This window comes from Elephantulus edwardii, unplaced genomic scaffold, assembly GCF_000299155.1.
Source record: "Elephantulus edwardii isolate Elephantulus edwardi_28Jun2011 unplaced genomic scaffold, EleEdw1.0 scaffold00017, whole genome shotgun sequence".
Classification (NCBI taxonomy): Eukaryota; Metazoa; Chordata; class Mammalia; order Macroscelidea; family Macroscelididae; genus Elephantulus; species Elephantulus edwardii.
The window spans coordinates 13,611,166-13,629,990 of NW_006399767.1; the positions used below are offsets into that span (position 1 = coordinate 13,611,166).

Here is an 18,825-nt window from a genome sequence, read left to right on the forward strand (position 1 = left end):
GCGCCCCTTAGCCTGGGGACCAGGACGAGAGGAAGGTTGGGGAACTGAGCCTTCATGCAGCTCTCAGGAGTCCAAGAAGCTGCCCTCCCTTTGAGGCCCCTGGTTGTCACCTGCTGCCTTTTCCCGTCTCTGATTACCAACCCTCTGCTTGTTGCAGACTTACTGTCCTCAAAGCCTGAACACCACTGAGGTTGGGGGATGCAGTGAGCAAAACAAGACAAACCTAGTTCACAGACATTTATGAAAATAATGTTTAGACTTTACATGCAAAATCACAGTTCCATCTGCATTCTACAGCATGAAGGGCAAGTCTATGTTCTTCTCCCCGGTGCCCACGTAGATGTAGCCATAGTTTCTGGTGAAGGGGGCATGGTAGAAGGTGAGGCCTGGCCAGAGCAGGCTGCGCAGCACCACCAAGGTGTTCCCTCTCTCCATCTGGATGCTCCAGGAACCTAGGGGAGAGGCCTGAGGTGAGGCCTGGCTCCTGAGAGCTGGAGCCCTGCCCGCTTCTCCCCGGACAGGGGCCCTGGGTGCCTGGGTTCCACTGGGAAAGGGCAAACAAATGTAATTATCCAGGCACTTGCCTCCTCCTGATTGCCTTTTAGCCATTTCACTGCTCATTAAACTGTCTTCCAGAGGGAGGGCAAAGGAAATGAAAAGAGGTGAAATGCAAACCAGCCCGTTTTGTTTTGTTCCTGTCAGCAAGTCTAGTTAAAGGTTGAGTGGGGGAGGAAGCTGACTCCATGGCTGGGTGGAGTGGAGACTAGGACAGGAGACCCCAGGCTCCCCTTTGCCTATGACCTCTACTCCTGGGCCAGTTTGCTTTTTCAGTCCCAACCCCAGAAAGCTTTCTGTGCTGAGATGCATTAAAACAACTCAGGGCTGAAATAGGGGTTGAACACTTAAGACTTCTCCACTCTGTAGCCTTTGCTAGCAGCTTGTAGGCACCTAAATGGGGTGCCATCCTTGGCAGAAAAGGACTTGGGCTGAAGCTAATGAGCCTTGTCTTTGGGTTCTGCCCTGGTTTTCATTCCCCTAGACAGGAAAAACCCAGCCTGGGACTGAGCTGTACAGCTATGAAGACTTGGCGGGAAGGGTCTGGTCCGGCTCCAGGCCCGAGGGAGGGAGCCACTGTGTGGGAGGAAGGAGCCTGGGAAGATCTCCTCTGGATGCAGATCTGGAGCTTCTATTCCCCTGCGCACTGAGGCCTCTCCCAGCTCAGCCGCAGTTCTGCTCGCCGCCTGCCAGAGAGGCAAATGCTTTGAAGGTTTTGGTGTTGAACCAGCCAGTGATGCACTGAGGGCTGCTCAAGGCCTTTATCAGCTGCCAGTTCACCCCGGCGGCTTTGCTCCCACCGCCCCGGTTTCCCACAGGGCTCCTCCAACCACGGCCCACCCTGGCCACTCCACACCCAGCAGCCTCACACTTAGTCCCCTCCCACTGGGGGCCACCCTGCATCTGAGAGCTGACCACCAGCAACCTCGATCCTGCCAGCAGCTCATCTCTGCTCAGGGTGCAATCATCTGCCTTTCTCAAAGCCAGCCCTTCATGCATGTCAGCTGTCAGCCCTGCACAGCAGAAGAGGCATCAGGAGCCCACCTATGCACAGGTGTCACTGAAGCCACATGCAGACTTGATTAACCTATGTGGCCCTCAGTGCCTGTTAGCCTGAAGGAGAGAAGGGAAGGTGTGCTACCCCTCCCCCAGCCTTTGTTTTGGGCTCAAAGCCCTCTGTAACTTGAGCGTTCTAGAGACCCTAACCTGCAGATCAGACATAGCAAACACTACCTAGGGAAGAGTGTGGGAACAGTGTTCCCAGGCATTGCGTGCAGCCTTTGACCAAAAGCATAAACTGGAAGGTACCACTCCCCAGTGCTTAGTCATCCCACCAGGTTCCAGAGCATCTGCTGGGGCCAGTTTACTATAAAAATAGCCCTTCCCCAACCATGGAGCCCATAGCTGTACGACCCCCTGAATTTAGAAAGTGTGGCTCTGCCTTGCTCCTCTGCCTGTCCTAGGAGGGTTACCTAGGCTAAATGCTGCCCTAGAGTCCTCCAACTCAGGCCGTCGTGTCATAGGTCATGAGACTTTGGCACATCCTGTCAGGCGAAGTCTCAGGCTGCCCACCTCTCCAAGACTGGCCACCGCTTTCCTCCAACAGATGAAGGGATATTGTCAGAGTGGCTCGGGCCCTTCAGGGCAAAAGGAAAAATCACAAAGAATGCTAGAGACATGCAATGTCCCCACCAGGAGGGGGGACAACACCAGGCAGGCCAGGGGTGCTGGTGGTTAGCGTGTGAGAGGATGGCAGCCAGCACTGCCTCCCTCCCTCCCTTGCATTCCTGTCACACTCCATCCTCCATGGCCCTGGCTTAGCTGGTTGCCCAGGAAACAAAGACTTAACGTGCCAGGAGTCACGTAGCGTCTACCTGAGGATCTAGGCACTTGCTGTCACCTTCGCCCACTTTTCTAATTGCACTGCTGCCTCCTGTGTTAGGACAGCCCTGATGTTTCAGCTCAGGGTCCCCAGGTCCTTTCTCCTGAGTTCACCTACCGCCCTCCCATGCACTTTCTGCCTTTTCCTCTAGAAGGTCTGGTCTTGAAGGAGGTGGGAGGGGACAAGGCACCTAAGTCAGGAATGAGATCTGTTGCTGTTTGCAATAACTTCTCCTTGGTTTTCAGGACCTCCCAACTCCTACCCACCTTGCTCAAGTAGGAACCTCAGTCTAAGATGCTGCTTTTCATAATTATGTTGTCCTGCCCTCGGAGAAGGTAGCAATGCTCAAATTTGAGGGAGGGAGTAGGTGGCCCAGGCTGAGGGTCAGGAAAGTCCAGAGGCAGTGAATAGACGGCTTAAACCTAACAACATTACCAAACAACTTTACAAAACACAAAGGGAGTGGGAGCATGGATCTCTTCTACAAAGAATCCTGTTCCAGAGTGGGTTTAAATCCCCCAGAAGCCTGAATATAGACTCCGTTTTATCCAGCTGCAAAGAATGGTATGGACCAAAGTACCCACTCCACCCCACTGCCAAGGCTTGAGAGTAGAGGCGCGGGTTGTACTGCTCCCCTAAGAAAAGGCTGGTCTCGGTTTCCTTTCCTCTCCCCAGGTCCTGCCACTTTAAAGGCCACTTTTGAGAGCTCTGGTGTCCCAGTAGTTAAGGAATTGCACTGCCAACCCAAAGGCAGGCAGTTAAAATTCACCAGCTGCTCTGCAAGAGAAAAATGGGCAATCTCCTTGCGATTGACAGCCTTTGAAAACCCGCTAGAGGGTCAGCTGTGAGTCAACTGGCAATGAGTTGTTGCAGATAGGCCCGTTGCTGCCCTCTGCTGCCTGGTCATTGCCACTGCAGGGCCAGTGCGTTGTCACCAAAAGCTTGAGTCTTGGCTTCCGTTGGAGCCCAAAGGACCAAAGCTAGGGCATCCCCGGATCTCTGCCCTCCAGTCCTTTCAGTGAGGCCTTTCACATTGCCCTTTCCCATATTCTTGTTTCATCTGATCTTCCCATATGTCTGTCTGCTTCACAATGGCATGCCTAGTGCCTGGTGTGTAATATCTGCCCAATGATCATTTGCTGAGGAGATAAAAAGCCACACAGTATTGAATGAAAGTCCAGCCTAGAAATTTGGTCTCCTACCTCCTGACCTAGGGTCCCACCTGTCTCACCTGGACACAGACCAGTCAGATGACTCTCTAGCTGCTGTCCAGCACCCACCAGAGGATCATCCTGGCACCTCAAAAATAGTGAGGGGCCCTCTCCCACCAAACTGCAGATCCAGGGCAAGCAGGGTGGCTCGTGAGACACTGAGTAGCCCCAGCAATCTCCCCCACACCCCATTTTCTTTAGCTAAAGCTGCTCCAGGGCTCTGGGGACAGGACAGCCTAAATCACACCTGCTACAAAGTAACTCCAGGACCAGTAGACGGTTGCCTCAGAAAGGAGAGGTCACCATGGAGAAATTGTGAATTTTACCTGGACAGAAGGTAGATGCCAAATCTTATCTCTCCCACAGATGGTGGTGTGCCAGGGACATCTCCCTGGATGGACTCATTCTGCTCTTTTTTTTTTTTTTTTTTGGTGGTTTTGTAAAAAAAGGGTTTTATTGTTGAAAATAGATACTGCAGAATGTATACCACCCAACACTTTCTCGGCGTACGATTCAGAAGTACTGACAGTCTTCCTCAACGTCAGTCACCTTCTTGAGCAGCCAAGTGAACCCTCCTTTTTAGAACTACTCTTCCTCATGACCATAAGCTTACCACCCCCTAAGTTTCCTACATAAACTTTCAAATGAAATAAAGTTTAGTAATTTTCTCTCCTACAGATAGTTCTTCAGAAGAGCACAGTGAAGTCAGATGTGTGTTTTACTAAATTAAGCAAAATTATTGTTTCTTTAAAGATTTCTTGGGATACTTTTGTTTTAAAATTTAAGGATTATCTCATGGCAGTTGTTTCAGGGGCTTATCCAGCCTCGATGAGTCCAGAACCTCTGGATTCCATGAGAATTTGAAATTCTGTTCTGCATTTCCCCCCTCTTTTGATTGGGATTTTTCTTAGGATCTTTGATCAACTCATTCAGTAATGGCTGCAGGTCATTCTGCTCTTTGACAAGCTGATAAGAGAGGGAGTCTGGGCACAAAATCAGAACCATCTTCTCCCTGCCACCCCACTATCCACTGCATCATGCATGGATCCCCACAGAAAGTATCATGCACAAAAGAGACTCGGGGGGCGGGGAAGGGTGACTGTGGAAATGAGAGAGTAGGAGACTTGGAGGTTTTCCAAGAGAGTCAAGGTCAACCCTCCATCAGGCCCCCCACAGGGGCTTCTCGGTTGCCAAGACCCCAGCACTGAAAACAAGGACCTGCAGGGTAGATGGAGGCTGAGCCGTCAGCTGAACCTTCACCCCCAAGACCCACATGAGAGCAGGGTGTTGAGGGCTTTAGGCTGCTGCCTAAACTCATCTGCCACTCAGGCCTAGTCCACCCCCAAACCATTCAGGGGTCTCCTGGCTCACTTAGCCACTGGACACATCTGGATAGCCTTAGCTCTCTTTAACAAGATCCTCACTTTGCCGCTGTGAGAGACATCCGCCTCCTGTGGCCCTTTGCCCTCCTTAAAGGCAGGCAGGGGTGAGGGAGTTCGCTCAGGAAGCCAACTGGCCGACTTTGGTCAAAAAAGCCTTAGCACCTCCTCACTCCACACAGGGCATAATGTTCTATGGGTCAAAGCCACTGTCTCAGTAGAGCTTCCTCCTCCAGGCCTGGGCCCGGAGCATCCAGCTGCAGGTGAGAGGGCTGAGAATTCAGAACTGAGCAGAACTTTCCAGCTACGCTTGAATCAGGGAGGCTGATTTCTCCCTTCAGCATAACAGACCTCCTTAGCACCCCCTTCAGCGTCTGGAGCTGGGTCCCATCACCATAGCTCCCAGCTCCCTCTATTCAGGGACTCTGCAGCCACCTTCAGCTCCTGGTCAGGCTGGAAGTACAAGAGCTAACGGAGATAAGATCTGGGGAGTCCACCTGGTGGATGTGAAATGCCCTCAGCTCCTATAAACTTTATTTATTTCCCTCCAGGTTTAGAGCCCCTTTCTTACTTTTTTTTTTTTTACAATGTCCCAGAAACATTTCTTATTAGGTGCCATCGAATCAGCTTGAAGAATGAATCTGAACCTTGCCCTGTCCTGTACCGTTCTCAACATCTCTGCTATACTTGAGCTCATTGTTACAGTCACTGTATCGATCCATCTTGTTGAAGATCTTCCTGTTTTTCGCTGACCCTCCACTTTTCCACACATGTCTTTTTTCAAAGACAGTATTTAAAGGGAGCGTTGGTGGCTTAGTGGCAAGAAGCTGCACTGCAATCCCAGAGATGCGTGGTTCAAATCCACCAGATGCTCTGCTGGAGAAGGAGGAACAATCTCCTCCTGTACCAGTCAGATCTGATTTGATGGTACACACGCAATATATATCTATATTTAAAAAAAAACAACCAAAGACAATATTGAAAAAAATTGAGATGACGTTTCACCATTCTTGCCTCTGAGGAGCATTCTGGTTTCACGTTCTTCAAGACATGTTTGTTCTTTTGGAAGTCCATTGGATATTCATGACTCTTCTCCAACACCACAACTCAAAGGCAATCCAACACGGTTGGTCCTGTTCAGGGTGCCTTGACTCTGGTGCCCCCATGTGGCAGAATCCAGGATGGCTTTTCCCTGGTGAGAGCTAATAAACCCTCCACTCAAGGGCGCTGGAATAGTTTCCAAATGGTCTCCTGGGTGGCCCCTGGCTAGTCCTGCTGTCTGCACCTGTGCACCCAGCCTTAACTCACTAACCTACCTACAGACCACCAGCAGACCCCAGAGCCTTGGCCTTCCGGGTTTCCTAGGCCTGCCCAACCCTCTAACGCCTTCGTGCTGCTAAAAATAACATGAGATTTTTGGTTTGGTTTGTTCTTCTTGTTGTTTGTTGTTGTTATGTGCCGTCGAGTCGCTTGCGACTCATAGCGACCCTATGTACAACAGCCCTAAACTCGGCTCTGTCTTGTGCCAATTGCACTGTCTCTGACACTCCCATCCCGATAATCCCAGTCACCGAATCAATCCACCTCATAGAGGGCCTTCCCCTCCTGCGCTGTCTCTCCACCCTCCCCAGCATGATGTCCTTCTCCAAGGACCGGTCTCTTCTTACAACATGTCCAAAATATGTTAGACGGAGCCTCAGAATCCTTGCCTCTAAGGAGCCACCCGGTTTAACCCTTTCCAGGATGAACCTGTTTGTTTTCCTAGCAGTCCATGGTACTCTCAATACTCTTCTCCAGCACCACAGCTCAAAGGCATCAATTCTCATTCTGTCCTCCTTGGTCATTGTCCAACTCTCTGATGCATAACAAGTGATTGCAAAGACCATGGCCTGTATCAGACTCACCTTGGTCTCCAGAGAGACACCATTGCTCTTCAGTACCCTGGAGAGGTCCCTAACAGCAGACTTTCCCATGGCAATGTGCCTTTTAATTTCTTGGCTACTGGTGCCAAGAGTGTTGACTGTGGAGCCAAGCAAACTAAAGGTGTGAACAATCTCAATCTCTTCACCATCCATCCTGATGCTGCCAATTGGCCCAGTGGTGAGAATCTTTGCCTTCTTGACATTGAGCCTCAATCCCTATTGGAGGCTACAGTCCTTGACCCTCTGCAGCAAGTGCATGAGGTCCTCCTCAGTTTCAGCAAGCAGGGTTGTGTCATCTGCATAATGCAGATTGTTGATTGATCATCCACCAATCTTGACCCACATTTCTCCTCATAGAGCCCAGCCTCCCAGATGATCTGTTCTGCATACAGGTTGAAAAGGTATGGAGATAGGACGCATCCCTGGCATACGCCCTTCCCAATTTTGAACCATGCAGTGTTCCCGTGCTCTGCTCTGATGACTGCCTCCTGGCCTAAGTATAGGTTTTGCATTAGAACTATCAAGTGTTCTGGGATTCCCATTCTTCTCAGAGTCAGCCACAGTTTGTTGGGATCCACACAGTCAAATGCCTTTGCATAATCAATGAAACACAGATAGACATTCCTCTGGTATTGCTTTCAGCCAAGATCAGCAACATCAGCTACAATATCTCTAGTGCCACGACCCCTTCTAAACCCAGCCTGGACTTCTGGCAGTTCTCTGTTGATGTGTTGTTCCAGTCGTTTTTGGATACTCTTCAGTAGAATCTCGCTTGCATGTGAAATCAATGAGATTGTTCTATAGTTTCCACACTCTGTTGAGTCACCTTTCTTTGGGATGGGAAGAAACATAGATCTCTTCCAGTCAGTTGGCCAAGTGGTTGTTCTCCAGATTTCTTGGCACAAGTTGGTGAGCACATCCAGGGCAGCATCTGTTAGCTGAAATATGTCAATTGGTATACCATCTATTACTGGGGCCTTATTTTTTGCCATTTCCTTCAAAGCAGCCTGAACTTCTTCTTTCATCACCATAGGCTCTTGCTCATATATTGTTTCATGAAATTCTTCTGTGTCTGTTGTTGTTTTTAGTCTCTACTATATTTTAAATTTGCTCTGGTGGCCTAGTGGTAAGATACTGTGCTACAATCCCAAAGGCACTCAGTTCAAGTCCACCAGCCGTTCCATGGGAGAAAGATGGTCAATCTCCTCCCATGCAGTTTACTGCCTCAGAGGTAAACCTGGTGTAGGGTCAGCTATGGGTTGGTTTCAACTCGACAGCACACAACAACAATATACTAAACACTATTATAAGTATTCTTTGGGGAGCTCAGGCGGTGTAGTCCACGGGGGGTTCTGTGGCTTACCCCGAGGAGGGGGGGGTAACCTGTCTCAGGGATTGAGTCCACCAGGAGAAAGATGGGCAGTCTTTTCTCATGCGATTTTCAGCTTCTGAAAACCTGCTAGACGGACAGCTCTGAGATCGTTCCAACTCGACCACATGAATTTGAGGTAAGTATATTCTGTACATATATTATATATATGTTATCCTAGCAACCCCAATGAGGAAGAAAATGTCATTATCCCCAAATGGAAACTGGTAAACCGAAGTACAAAGAAACTGGGGGACTTGTTTGAGGTCTTGCAGTGAGTGGCAGAGCCAGAATTCCCACCCCGGCTGGCTGAACCCAGAGCCCTTGCCACCCCGCTGCTCCTGAGGTCTAGCCTAGCTGAAGGCTCTTTACTCCGCAGAAGTCTGTCATGCCCTAGTGGCAGCGGTAACTAACGTCTGGCTAGACCCTCCATTTTTAAAAGAAACTCCATCTATTTGACACCACAGTTAATGCCAGAGTCCAAGTACATAGTGCCCAAATATTTACTGTCCTCTTGAAAGGACCCCTATGCACCTCCATTTCTTATCTGTAAAGATGAGGATAACACTAGGATCTGCCTCTGGCCACAGAGAGGTCGCCGCACGGTGCCTGGTGCACAGCAAGCAGAGGGGTGGCTTTCACACGGTACGTGCCATTGTTAGCCCTGCCATCGCCATTCTCCTCACCAACAGCAGATCCCACCACTTCTCAGAAACAGCAAGTGTGAGGAGAGAAGGAAGCAGGGGTCTGTCACTGCCCCGGTCTGAGGCCTGAGTACCTAAAACCCAGTGGCTATTTTGGAGTACAGTCTCTAAGAGCATCTTCCAGAAGAAGAAACTGGCATCCCTGTGGCCTGCTGATAAGCACTGGCCTTGACCTGGGCCAGGCGCGCCAGATAGCACAGGAGACAGTCTTTGAAGCTGTGTGTTGTAAGATTAAAAGGTTTCCTGCACATAACAGGAAGCTAACAGAACTCACTTTCTTAGCAGGTGGTTTTTGTTCCATCAACACAGCAGTATTTGAGAATCAACTATGTGTCAATCATCCCCCCAAAATCTAACCCTTGAATTCTAGGTATGCTCCATATTTTCAAGGACATATTCAGGAATGTTTAGAGAAAGACTCCCAACTCACTTCCATTCAAGACTGCTGCGAGATTCAGAGATGCTTCCTGTCCATGGAAGCTATGCTTAGTGTTTTGTTATTCAGCATTTCCTCAGTGCCTGCGATGGGCTGGGCCTGAGCTATAACAGACTCCGGGGAAGCTTCACCTTCAGGGTCCATTCACAGTGACCCACCAGTTCCTCCCAGGTTCTTGTTCTGCTCTTAAAGGGGAATGGCAGGAGATACTCCCCATTGCTCTGACTCAGGGACAGTTTTCATGTCCCTGAATAAATAAATGGCTTATTACCTTTGGGGATGTCATGCTCCAGAGAGTCCATAAAATCCAGGGATGGATCCAGGTCAGCCTTCTCAAGTAAAGTCTTCTTCTTCAGTTCAACGGCCTCCTTGAAGTGGAAGTAGGAACTGAGCTTCTTGGCCTCAGACAAGGACAGTCCTAGCAAAAAGGGACAGGCAGGAAGTGGGTGAGCAGCCCCCAAAACCACAGTGCCTTTTCTCTCTGCCTCAGGACCACATAGAGGGACTCGTGGCAGATTCCATTAACCAGTAACAGAAATAAAGGGAGAAGTGGGAGGGGGTTTCCTTCAGCTCAAACTTGGTCCAAATCCTCCAGTGAGAGAAGGCCAAAGTGGGATTCTGGGGTAAAGCAAGGAGGCCCAGCCTGGTGCAAAACCGGGGGTAGCAGCTCCACACCCTCCCATCCTTTAAGGAAAGGAAAAGTGAGAGACCAGTCACCAACTCCAGGTCAGGAGGCACACTGTCAGCTGGTGATGTGCTCACAGCTAGTCTCTAAGGAAGAAGGCAGGTGACTGTTGGGCTCCTGTATATATATGTCTACCTTAGCTTGGAAGGAGGCCCCCTCTTGCCCTTGAGAGGAGCCCCAGAGGACTCACCTTCAAAGGTCCGGTTGACATGAGTAGGTCCAAAAGGGGTCTTGAAGAAGGCACCTCGGGGGACAATAGCCACAGCCTTGTCAATCTGGTCAATGATGGACACCAAACGGGTCTCCTCCTTGATCTGAACCTGAGGAGACAGGAGAGTGGCCATCCTAATGGGGCACAGAGCCCACTTACCCCAGGTCCAAGGACCTTCTGCGTGGCCCTGGCACTAGGCCCACCACGTGTAGATGCCAGATCCTCAGAAAACCACCGTGAGTGAGCCCCATCTTCCCTCCTAACAAAAGGTTTGATTTCTTCTTTTAATTTTTTTAATGCAAAATACATTCAAGACTTCCTTAACATCCAGTCTCTCTCTCAGTTCCCTGAGGTCAATCACCATCAATTTTCTTATGTATCCTTAAAAGAAAGATTATCATCATAATTAAATAGAGCCAATTTTGCCTGTTTCTCATGTAAGAGCAGTCATTCTCCCTCTAGAATATTTAGAAAACAAAGCAAATCATATAACCAAGATCGTTAAAACCCCTCATAAGGCCATCTACTAAAAAGAACCACTATGGGGGAGGGGAAAAAAAAGAACCACTAATAGATGGCATGCTGGTCAACACTGGCCTGTTTACTTCTGTGCATGTACATAAAGCAAAATTAGTGTCTTCATAGATTTTAAAACTTTATAGAAGTTATGAAGTTTATGTAACTTCATATCATACTCTCAGATTTAACAATTATATCCCAAGCATCTTCTCATATTGTAATATTTTTTGGTGATGACATTTAGTTATAATTAGTATCAAAGGACTTTAAACAAAAGACTTGCGGAGATGTTTGGGGAGAAAATAGCATTTGAAAAGGAGTGTGTGTCACGAGAAGCCACCACCAAGTCACCCAGCTACCCACCTCCTTCCTTCAGCAACTAAGTTGAACTGTGTATGGAGCAAGAGAGAGTAACAGTGATGAAGTGCCTAGGCCAAAGGCTACACGTCACCTCACCTGAGCCATACAAACCTGCAGAGCAAATATCAGAAAGTAGCGCAGCCTCTGGAAGTTGGGGTTGGGGGTGTGGTAAGCTTGTCAGGGGTGAGGTGCTGGGGCTTGCTGATGAGGTCCCACGGACCCAAAATTAGCCTTCTAGGTTCACCCAGGTTCAAGCAGACAGGCTGGGTTTTTAATTCCATGTTTGTCTCATTTCAAACCTTGAGCTCCTGATCTTTTGACCTAGCAATTCCACTTCTAGGAACAGATCTTTTAGATAGAGCACATGCATGGGAAATGACGTGTGTACAAAGTCGTTGGCTGTGGCACTGTTTGTCAGAGCAAAATTTAGCAGCTTACATTTCTATTAATTGTTGTTGTTGTTGACACTGGTTAAATAAACTACAGTTCATTTACACACAAAAAATGAGGAGGCTCTTTAAAGCAGAGACTAGAATCTTTAATAAATAAAAACACCTCATTGAAGGTGAGTCAGAATAGACTTATAACTGACCTTTCTTTGGGTTTCTGAGTCCGTAAATCACACGAGAGAATGCCCATCTTTCTCCTGCAGACCTGCTAGTGAATTTGAACCTTGAACCACTAGAGAGGCATGCCCTTTGGGTCAGCTGAGCAACCCCTGTGGACTACACTACCAGCACTCCCCAGAATCAAAAAATCTGTTCATTATAAACATACTATTGCTAATTGTTAATACACTATTGTTTAAAAATGTATGTTATTGTTAATTGACCACATTATCATTTGTTAATTGAAAAGGGTAAAGTGCAGAAATGTGCATATAACACGTCACCATTCATTGTTCTAAAAATAAAAAGAGAACATGTACAGTAAGATTTGCATGCACAGTAAGGTCTGTATTTTCCTCAAATGCTTCTGGAAGCTAGTTAGTTCCTCACACTTCAACATGCATTGACCCCCAGGAGGCTCACTGCAGGGTCCCCAGCTTCTGCATTCTTACCTCCCAGGGCCTGGGAATGCTCCTGATCAGATTTGCTGAGTGATACTTAGACACATACTCTCGAGTAACAAACAGCAGCATTAATGTCCCCTAGACAGAGAGCCTCACTGAGTGGCAGACAGCATTGCAGAGAAACTGAGGTTCATGGGGTGAAGTTTGCCAGGCAGGAGGGGGCAACCACTACTGCACCTTTCCTTGTATGTTTGGCTTTTTAACCATGTGAATATATGAACAAATAAGATTTTTTTAATGTAAGGACACAAGGCCCACGCCCACTCTCTTTCCCGACTCCCAACTCTCACCCCAGAACCAGACTTTCACGGGGGCCACCCAACGCCTCTCTCCATCCTTGTCCAGTACCAGGTCTCCTTGTTATTGTTCTGGGCCTGGTGGCCTCGTAGGTAAATACCTGCACTGTCACCCCAAAGGCAAGCTGTTTGAATCCTCGGGAGAAAGATGGACAGTCCCCTCCTGTGCAATAGGCAACCTCTGAAACCCCACTGGAGGGTCAGCTAGGAGTCGGGTCTGGCCCTCTGGCAGTGGGTTTACTGTGCAGTGCAGACACTGTGGTTTTTACACATTGAAAGTTGTGGCAACCCAGCAGCAGGCAGGTCCTACGGGCATCACTTTTCCAGCAGCACGTGCTCACTTCATGTCTCAGTCACATACTGTCAATTCTTGTGATGGTGCATGCTTTTTCATAATGCCATTATGCACTTTAAAAAAAAGAAACTAAACAAAGTGGCTTGTTGTTGTTGTGTGCCGTCGAGTCGGAACCGACCCCTAGCTGACTCTCCAGCGGCTTTTCAGAAGCTTACACAGGAGGAGACTGCTCAGCCTGCCCTGGGAGCAGCTGGTGGATTCGAACTGCACACCTTCCTGAAGTGGCTAGTGGATTCAAATGACCGCACAACCTTTTGGTTAACAGCCCCACCTGTGACCCACTGTACCACCAGGGCTCCTTGACTGACCACAGTACTGTGTTGAACATACCATTTACATGCACTGGGACCCCAAAACATTCAGTGACTCACGTTACTGTAACAGTGACGTTATCGCGGTTGTCTGGAACCACAGTATCTCCGAGACCTGCCTGTAGCTGCGTGACCCTGGGCAAGTCAAAGAACCGCCCTGCCCTTCCGTTTCCTCTTCTTTGCCATCTGGGAAGCAATGACTTCACGGCGCTGTGCACATTAGAGATGGCACAGGCCCGAGAGCCTGGTGCCCAGGTGCCCAGCGCCAACCCTGCTTGGGGGGCGGGGGGAGGCAGTCATGACAGTAGTTGTTCCCACTTTCACTCTTGGGATTTCTATTCATTCATACCGGGGCAGGCTGTCTTCACTGAGGCCCCTCCGTGCGGGCTCTTCACTCACCACCACTTCCTCTTCAAAGACCTTGTCACCGTCGTTGACCTTCTGCATCTCCGTGTGCTCATACTCATACGAGGGGTCCCCAAGGAAGCGGCCGCTCACCACAGATGTCTGCTGCAGCATCTCCTCCGTGGCGGGGGGCAGGAGGCTCCACTCCATGCAGTTCAGGCTGCCAACGACACCCAGCTCACCCCTGGAATGCACCTCTCTCCCACCCAGCGTTCACCTTCTCCCCTTCTCCTGGGGGACTTAGGCCCAAGAGTCAGCATCCATACCTTTGTCCTAATCCTGTGTTGAGACCCTCAGAAACCCTAAAGGCTTATGGTGTGCCCCAATGTAAGAGCATCTAACTAGATATCTGGGTTCTGAAATTCTGGAGAACTTTGTGGAAGCTGAACTCAATATACTCGGGGTGGAGGGTGGTGCTTTGGAGTAGACCCTACACTCGTGCTGCCTACCTACTGAACCCAAAGTGCTACCTTCCTCCGGTCCCCCAGCCTTTTCTCAGGGAAGGCGAGGCACTCAAGGATCCCCCTGCCTGGAGAGCTCCAGCACCCCCACTGCAGCCCTGCGGGGGGGCGGGGGGGAAGGCCTTCATTCTCATTCCCTGCCAGGACAGACAGGGTGGGCCTCCCACTCCTCAGCAGCCCCGCATACCCCGGCCTGGTCTCTGCTCAGCCTCCTGCTCAGCGCACTCTCTGGCTCCTTCCCAACATAAAAGTCTTCAAGAGCCGCTGGTGGAGTTGAGCCCACACCTCTAAGTTAGTGGCCCAGCAGCAACCACTAAATCTGTGTCCCTCCTAGAAAATACATTAGTCTATCCCTTCTTCCTCCCTCCATCCTGAATAATCATCACAGAACAACGGTTTGCCCAAGGAGTGCCCTTTCTCCCCTCACATCCACTCTTCAGCCCGTTACCTGTTGAGTCCTACCACGCCAAGATGCTGTTTAAAAGCAGGTCAGCCTGCCTCCGATACCTCCCCATTACTTTCTTCTGACAACTCCCTTCTCCAACTTTCCATGCCTTAAGTCCTTCCAAAGTTCTAGTCTCACAAGTGTTTCTCCTCTCTGCGGACTCGCGCACCTGACTCCCTAGGCCTCAGCTACTGCCTTCTGGTTGATGTTGTTGTTAGATGCTGTTGGGTCAAGCACATAGCAATCTTATGAACAACGGATCTGAACTCTGTCCTGATCTGCACCACCCTCGCCATCTCTGACACATTTAAGCGCATTGCCAGAGCCATCGTGTCAACCCACCTGCCTGAGGGTCTTCCTTTTTTCCACCTCCTCTCCACATTTCCAAGCACGATGTCCTTCTCCAAGAACAACCTCTCCTGGCATCAGAACCAAAGTATGTGAGATAATGCTTCATCACCCTTCCCTCCAAGTAGCACTCTGGCTGCACCTTCTCCATGTTCTCTAAGTCTGTTCTTTTGGCTGTTGTGGGATTGCCCCGTTAGTGTCCAGCCACCTCTCACCACCTCCATCGCTTCCAACCTGCCTCAAGCCATCATCTGTCCTTGCCTGGATATCGAACGTAGCCTCTTAAGTAGCAGGTTTCCACACCTCCTCTCCCTTCCATCTAGTCTTTCCCAACAACCAGACGGATCTTGTTAAATCCAAGTCAGATCATGGCACTCCTCTGCTGAGAACCTTCCATGTGGCTTCCTGTTGAGGCAAGTCTCACCAGGCCTTGCATTATTGTCTCCCTAATAATTCCCTCTCTGAGTTCATATCCATAATGCTCTCTGTCCTCCCACCACCACACTAACAAGTAAGGTTCCACAAAATTACTAAGAACATGCCTGCCTCAGGGCCTTTGCATCTGACACATACTTCACTCTGTCAGTCCCTACAGGTCTCTTCTCAAATGTCACCTTATCAGAGAGTCCATTGCATTCTTTTCAAAATAGTCTTCTGCTGCATATCTGTGCCCCCTTTTCTGTGGTATCCCCCCCATAGCACTTAACACTGTCAGCATGTGTTATGGATTGAGTTGTATTCCACCAAAAAGAACTGCTGCTAAATCCTTAACTCTTGTACCTGCAAATATGACCCTTTGGAAGTAGGAATTTGTTTTGCTATGTTAATGAGGTCATACCTGAGCAAGAGGAGTCCTAAATCTATCCATTCAGGAGGGACACACACATACAGCTGCCCTCTGAGCATACATCTACAAGGATTCAAAAATGGCCAGAGAGAAAGAGGGAACAGAACTGGGCAAGGCCCAGATCTGTGTCCACAGGGTCACTGTGAGTCACAGTTGACTCAACAGCATCTAACAACAACAACAACCTTCAGAACTGTGAGGAAATAAACACCTCTGTTCTTTAAAGCTACTCACTTATGCTACTGTGGTAGCAGTTGTTGTTGTTGTTTGATGTCGTCGAGTCATAAACGACTCATAGCGACCCTATGAATGAACGGCCTAAGCACTGTTCATACATAGAGTTTCCGGAGGCAAGCCATTTCGGAAGTGGATGCCGCTCCTGCTTTCAGGTGGTAGCAGTACCAGGTAATTAAAACATGTGTTAAACATATACATTTTACTATTTCTCACCTTCAGACACACAAACAACTGTTGTTGCTGTCTTTAGGTGTTGTCAGGTCAGCTACAACTCATAGCAACCCCATGATCAGAGCCTGGCCTTCTCCTGCATCCTCCTCGTCTCTAAGATGCTTGAGCCCATTGTGACAGTCACTGTGTCAGCCGCGTTGACGGTCTTCTACTCTTTTGCTGAGCCTCCACCTTTCCACACATGTCCTTCTAACAACATGCCCAGAACAGGTGGGAGAAAGACTCACCGTCTTTGCCTCCAAGGAGAACCCTGGCTGCATGTTTTCTAAGACATACTTATTCATTCTCTTGGAAGTCCGTGGGCTATCTGATACTCTTCTGCAACACTACTGCTCAAAAATATTGATTATTCTTCTGTCATCTTTGGTCATTGTACAACTTTCAGAAGTATAATAAGTAATTTAAAAGACCATGTCTTGAGTCAGAAGCACCTTAGTCTTTGAACTGACATCACTGATTCTTAACACCTACACTTCATGAAGACAAATATTTTTGTTTTATCATTGAACTCCTGGTGTCTAGGTCAATGCTTAGCACATTATAGGGGTCTGGTAAATAAATGTAGAATAAAAGTAAATAAGCCCCCATCTATTTTCAGCCCAAGTTTCTCCTGAAATCTATATTTTTTTTAAAAAAAATGTGTCTTCTTAACCCCTGCCCCCACCTCATTCTCTTAAAGTACTTAACTTCAAACGATATCTTTCCTAGAAAGTTCCTTGGATTCTACTCCAATGAGTGGTGCCAGAACTCACCTTGACCTTGACTTTGAAAAAGACCTCATCCGCTACACACACACACACACACACACACACACTAAGTCCTACCAATTCTACCACCTACATCCTTCAGCCCACACTTACCCCTTCATTCCCCCAGTTAGCCCAACCTTCTCAACTAGACACAGCAGCAAGCTGCTAAATGCTCACCCTGCCCACTCAGGGCTGAGCAGGCCATTCTTTTTTAAAACCCCTTAAGATCCTCAACAGCCTGTGAGACAAAGCTCAAACCCTCGCCCTCTCCATCCAGCCTCCTTTAACACCAAGTGCGTTCCACTGCTATGTTCTCTACCTGCTGTCCTCCCAAACACCCATTCAGCAGATGTCTGTGATCGGCTTCCTCTATCCAGTACTCCTTCCCCACACCATGCTGAAGAACTCCTTGTTCTTACAAACTGCAAAGCAAGTTCTTCCTTCAGTAATCTTAATTAGTTGCTTTCTAGGACATTGCCTCCCTCTGGTCCTTTGTTTACAGCTCTGTTCTAATTTCCACACACACGGAGATGTAATTGCTGGGCTACGCCTCTCCACTCTCCTCCCCCAGGATGTACGCAATTAGGGGACAAGGAGTCCAGCCACCTTTGTAGACTCAAGTCTAGCACAGGAAGCATCCAATCACTGTTGGTTGGACACATACGTAGATAAAAGCAGTTGCCAACTCCTACCTCCTGAACGGACATCTCTGAGGGCAGTCAGAAAGATTAGATGGTCCTGAGTTGGAGCGTCCACAGAATGGTCCCCAGTCCTCACCCTCCGCCCTCACCATCTTGCATTAGAGCTCTGTTCCCCAGAGCGCCTCCTGCCTGTAGAACCAACACCTCCATCTAAGATGTTTCTGGATCCATTTCCAGTCTTCCCCGGAATTCCAGGTCTGACACCCAGTTCCTGGCTTCTGCTCCAGGTTCCCCGTCTCCAAAGACCTTCACCTCGCGCCGCCTGCCATCCGAAGCTTCTCCTAGATAAGAACCTGCCCTCTCAAAACCCAGTTATCCTCGTCGCCTCAGAGCCTTTCGCTCTATTCTCTGCAGTACTCATCGAGCTCTCTACTCATCGTGCGGTACTTGTGCTGCTGATAGGTCAGCGGTTTAACTCCACCAGCTGCTCCAAGCAGGGGATGGGCAGAGGGCGTTGTCCCTCTGGTTTGGGGTTTTCCTCTCCAGGCCCTGCCCTCAGGCGTTTCCCTATTCCATGCCCTTCGTTCCCACCCACTTCCTGCTCTGCACTATCTTCGCGCCCCTTCTGGATGCTCGCTCAGCCCCAGTGTTGCCTCCACCTGTAGAGGCTCTTGCGCGGGGCCAGCTGGTCCTCACTCAGACCCTGCGCGATGTAGTAATCAGCAACCACGCCGAGGATGCGGCCCCAGAAGAGGACCCGATCATAGCGGTAGTCACGCTTAACCAGGTGCAGGGAAGTGAGCAGGGAGGCCCGACGGTCCGGGCTGAGGCCCTGCCCGCTGCCGGACGCTAGTTCCAGCGACAGCAAAAGGCTATCGGCGTCCATCAGGCCGGAGACGCCGCTCAACGCTCGCCCGGTTGCTATGGGAAGCCGTCTCCATGGAGACCCAGAGCCCCGCCCCTCCGGGACCCCCCACGTGACCTACCCTGTGGGAACGCCCTCTCCCGCGCGGCCCTCACTAAAGCCCGCGCGGTGGTACACTAACCCTGCTAGTGCCCTGGGCTTTCCTGATGTGGGAATAGGCTCAGCGAGGGTGTGGTTTCTCCTACTAGAGCTAAGTTACTTTGTGGCGTTAGAGATCCCAAAGTAACCAAGTGCATGTATACTTTGTCCTTCCCCAAGTGCAGAAGAAA

The 18,825-nt window shown here is 49.4% G+C and overlaps 1 protein-coding gene across 1 annotated transcript; it reads right to left on the bottom strand.

Annotated features, from left to right (window-relative positions):
- Positions 1 to 238: 238 nt before the first annotated feature.
- RSPH9 (radial spoke head 9 homolog (Chlamydomonas)) lies at positions 239 to 18,573 on the bottom strand. Its single transcript, XM_006881950.1, has 5 exons — positions 18,291 to 18,573; positions 13,667 to 13,832; positions 10,334 to 10,463; positions 9,730 to 9,876; positions 239 to 452 (listed from the first exon to the last, which is right to left on the bottom strand). Exons 1-5 carry the CDS (start codon positions 18,515 to 18,517, stop codon positions 292 to 294), a joined length of 831 nt encoding a protein of 276 aa, XP_006882012.1. The 5' UTR covers positions 18,518 to 18,573; the 3' UTR covers positions 239 to 291.
- Positions 18,574 to 18,825: the final 252 nt, after the last annotated feature.